Source organism: Monosiga brevicollis, genomic scaffold (genome assembly GCF_000002865.3).
Source record: "Monosiga brevicollis MX1 MONBRscaffold_88 genomic scaffold, whole genome shotgun sequence".
NCBI lineage: Eukaryota > Choanoflagellata > Craspedida > Salpingoecidae > Monosiga > Monosiga brevicollis.
Genome location: NW_001865120.1, coordinates 1 through 3,385, shown reverse-complemented (window position 1 = coordinate 3,385; position 3,385 = coordinate 1). Strand labels below are relative to the sequence as shown.

The 3,385-nt window shown below is 54.9% G+C and overlaps 1 protein-coding gene across 1 annotated transcript in view; it reads right to left on the bottom strand.

The window, feature by feature from the left end:
• The window catches only part of MONBRDRAFT_13132 (uncharacterized protein), a gene marked incomplete at both ends in the record, with an annotated part of 7,473 nt that extends 4,382 nt beyond the window's left edge, over positions 1-3,091 (bottom strand). Inside the window, 3 exons of the mRNA XM_001751031.1 lie at positions 8-1,858; positions 2,014-2,044; positions 3,061-3,091. Coding sequence (XP_001751083.1) covers positions 8-1,858; positions 2,014-2,044; positions 3,061-3,091 — 1,913 coding nt within the window. The remainder of the gene's footprint in view (positions 1-7; positions 1,859-2,013; positions 2,045-3,060) is intronic.
• Between the last annotated feature and the right edge of the window lie 294 nt (positions 3,092-3,385).

Sequence of the window (3,385 nt, the reverse complement as noted above, 5' to 3'; positions counted from 1 at the left end):
CACCCACCAGTTCTTGACCCTGTTGGTCCGATCCTCCTTCAATCGCAGCCGCTCATATTCTTTCTCGTAATCTTTCCGCAGGCGTGAGTCGAGCAAGAGGTGCTTGTCCAATATTTCCGTCATGTCTTTGCGCATCTGCTCCAGCGCAGCCCCAAGCTCCTCCACATTGAGCTCAATGCCTCGACAGACAATGGTGCGCAGCGTCTCGTCCGTCACGTCGCCATCGGCTCGGATATCGACGTCGACTCCAGCCTGCCCCTCGGCCATGCTCGCTGTTCGTGCCATGCTCATGCGCTGGCTTAAGAAGTGCACCAATCGCCCGGGCTGCATATACGGCCTGAGCTCGTTGGCCACTGACCACGACTCATTCTTGCCACGGCGAAGCAGAAACAATTTGAATACGTACAGCAGTCCAGCGGGCGTTGTGGTCCACTGCCTGATGTCTTGCAGGATGCCGCTTCCTTTGGACACGGCCGTGCACAATAGGAAGACGTTGACAAAGTGCACCTTGTCGTTGTCAAAGAGGCTCAGCTCCACCTCCACCAGGGCCAGCCACAGGGACGTCAGGGGCTCGACCAGCTCTTTCTTGGTCATTCCAGCGTCCAGGCCCGCACTCAGAGCCGCGGTGGCATTGATTACCGCAGAGCCACGGCTGGCAAGCACCTGGCCCAGAAAGCTGGACGGATCGGGGGCTGGCATGGCCTCCAGCAGCAGCAAAAATTGGACCAGGCGTGTCCCAAGACTCAGGTACCTGCTGACGGTTTGCGGCTGTACTTGTCGCATGGGACGATGCTGATACTGCCCTTCATTGTCGTCAAACAGACGCGTCACCGCAGCGGCGGCCAGGCCCTGATCCGAGAGCTGCTCGTAGGCCGACCAGAACAGCTCGTGCATGCCCGACTCGAGGAGTGCCGACGGTGTGTTGTGGCCCAGTTCGACCATGCGCTCTGGCTTCAGCTCGTTAATGACCAGCGTCATGTCCACGCTGTCGTAGAACGGATGCATCTGGTGAACGCCGTGCGGGCAGCGCTTCTCCTTGGCCTCTGACGCCATGGCCTGAGTGCTGGAGATCAGCTGCTTGAACCGCTGCTGCTCCTCCAGCTCTTCCTCGTTTTCGCTGACGTCGGCTGCCGAGGCATCGTGGCCTTCTTCGACAATGACCTCGACACAGCGGGCCCCAGCACCACGCAGCGGCTTTTGCAGCTTGACTCGTCGAGGCAGCTGCTTGGCCTCTGGTTCGTCGGGATGCTCGGCTACGATGTGATTCCACAGACTGCCTTTTGTCGTGAAGCATGCCTGACACAGGGGGCAACCCACACCGTCCAGAATGGGTATGCCTTCAATAGGCATACGAGGCTCCGATTCTGCCCCAAGGTCGATCGGCGGCTCCTCGGGCTGCAGCGGGCGCAGGAGTGCCATGGCTGCATCAATATCTTCTTGGCTGCACCGCACATGGTGCTTTTTGAACAGATGATGCGTCACCCTGCCTCTCAGGACATGGCCGCACTGCGTGCACACTGGAGACTCAAAGACGGGGGATACAAGGCACCCAATCTCGTCCATGAAAATTCGCGCCGCGGCAATGCCGTGCTGTTCATCAAGCTTGACCACACGTTTTTTCGTGCGCATCCGAGCAGGTTTTTGACGATTAGGAGGGCCGGTGCCGGTCGTAACAGCGGGCTCATTATGTACTGCGGGGCGATTGCTAGTCGGACCCTGCAATGCTGTTGATGGCATCTGTCTCGGCATCTTTTTCTCATGCAGATGCCGCAGGTGTGATTTCAGAGTCCCTGAGCGTTCATGGCGGTAGTGGCAACCTTCCACTGGGCTATGAAAGTGGCCGTCATCCTCTCGGTACCTGACCAGCGATTTTCCATGCAGCGTGATTTACGTGCTCTTTTGATGCACCTATGTGTTCAGATATGATAAGATTTTTTTTTTTTTTTTTTTTTTTTTTTTTTTTTTTTTGAGAGGGGAAATCAGCCAGTCAGGAAGATCGACGATCCAACGTACCTGAGCAACATGCTGATCTCTCGCAATACGACTGGAAAAGATCAAGTTGCATCGCGAGCATGAGGATTCTCGTGCCCTTGGCATGCTTGAGTGGTGCAGTGTGCGTTGGAGTAGCTCGTGGCTCTTGTGAGAGAATGAAGCGGCGAAGAAAGTAAAATTTCATCACATCTGAGAACGGACAGTTGTTGATATGCAAATGGGAATCGGCATGTAGTTTTGGCTGACATGATGAATGCAGGTAAAAGACATCCAAAGTTGTTGAATGGCGTTAGAGTCGAGGAACAGCCACGTGATCGCGCTCATCACGCTCGCCGGCCAGTTGGGCATGGCAGAGATGTTGGTCGGACGAGTGCAAGGCGCGCTCACAATGACTGTGCTTCATGTTCTTCTTCTTTTTTTTTTTTTTTTTTTTTTTTTTGCGCTGGCTCTTGGTTTCTGCTCCTCGGGCAAGCCGCAGTGTCGTGGCATCATCATCATCAGCATGAGCCGTTCAGGCAATCATTCGAGCACTCTGTCGACGCCCGCCGGTCTCTCAGAATCCTGAGTTTGATCACTGCTTCCAGCACACGGTTGCGGTGCGCCTTGATGCCTCAACAGTCGTCGAGGCATTGATTGTCAATGGCTGCCTTTGTGTTGATCCCTTCTCATCAAATTGCTTCTTGATTCAGCAGCACAAACGCAAGCCGGTCGGTTACCAGCACTGTGTGGCGATTTTCATGCATGGTAATCTCCCAGCGCGTCTGCGCAACGCAGATGCAAGCCTTGCCTCAAAGGCTTGCTGTGATGCAGGCCACAATCAGCCCATGCCTCCACTGATCCTGCCCTTGTCACAAGACGTTACACGACCACATGTTCGGTGCGCAGCCAACAAGCGCCCGAGCTTCACTGTGATCGAGCTGGATGCAGCCATAGAAGTTGCGTGCCTTCCTACCTGCATGCTGGCTTTGACATCCAGCGCCCCCAATGAAGGCTCAAAATGCCACTCCCTTGGTCTACAGGACCGTACTTATATCTCGATGGCAGCAACGACGACAATGTTCGACTTACTTCCTCGCCCTGAAGGATAATCGAGCATCATCGCCGGGACTGGCGATTTCCAGTGATACAGTAGCTTCTGGACATGCGTCTAAGCTTGCAGTCCAATACATGATGATGGTGCTTCTTGTGCTTCTTGTTTTTTTTTGTGCTCGCAGTTACTCCGCTTACCCTCCGGCGAGCCGCCCACATCACCAGCTCGCGCAGCGCTGCAGCCGCCAATATTGAGACACCATGGTCATCAGTCGATGTCATGGCGAATGAAGGCAGGGCTGTTTTTCGCTCTTTTTCGGTGGTTGTTGGACTGTTCTGCTTTAGACGTTCAGCAAAGCCCGCC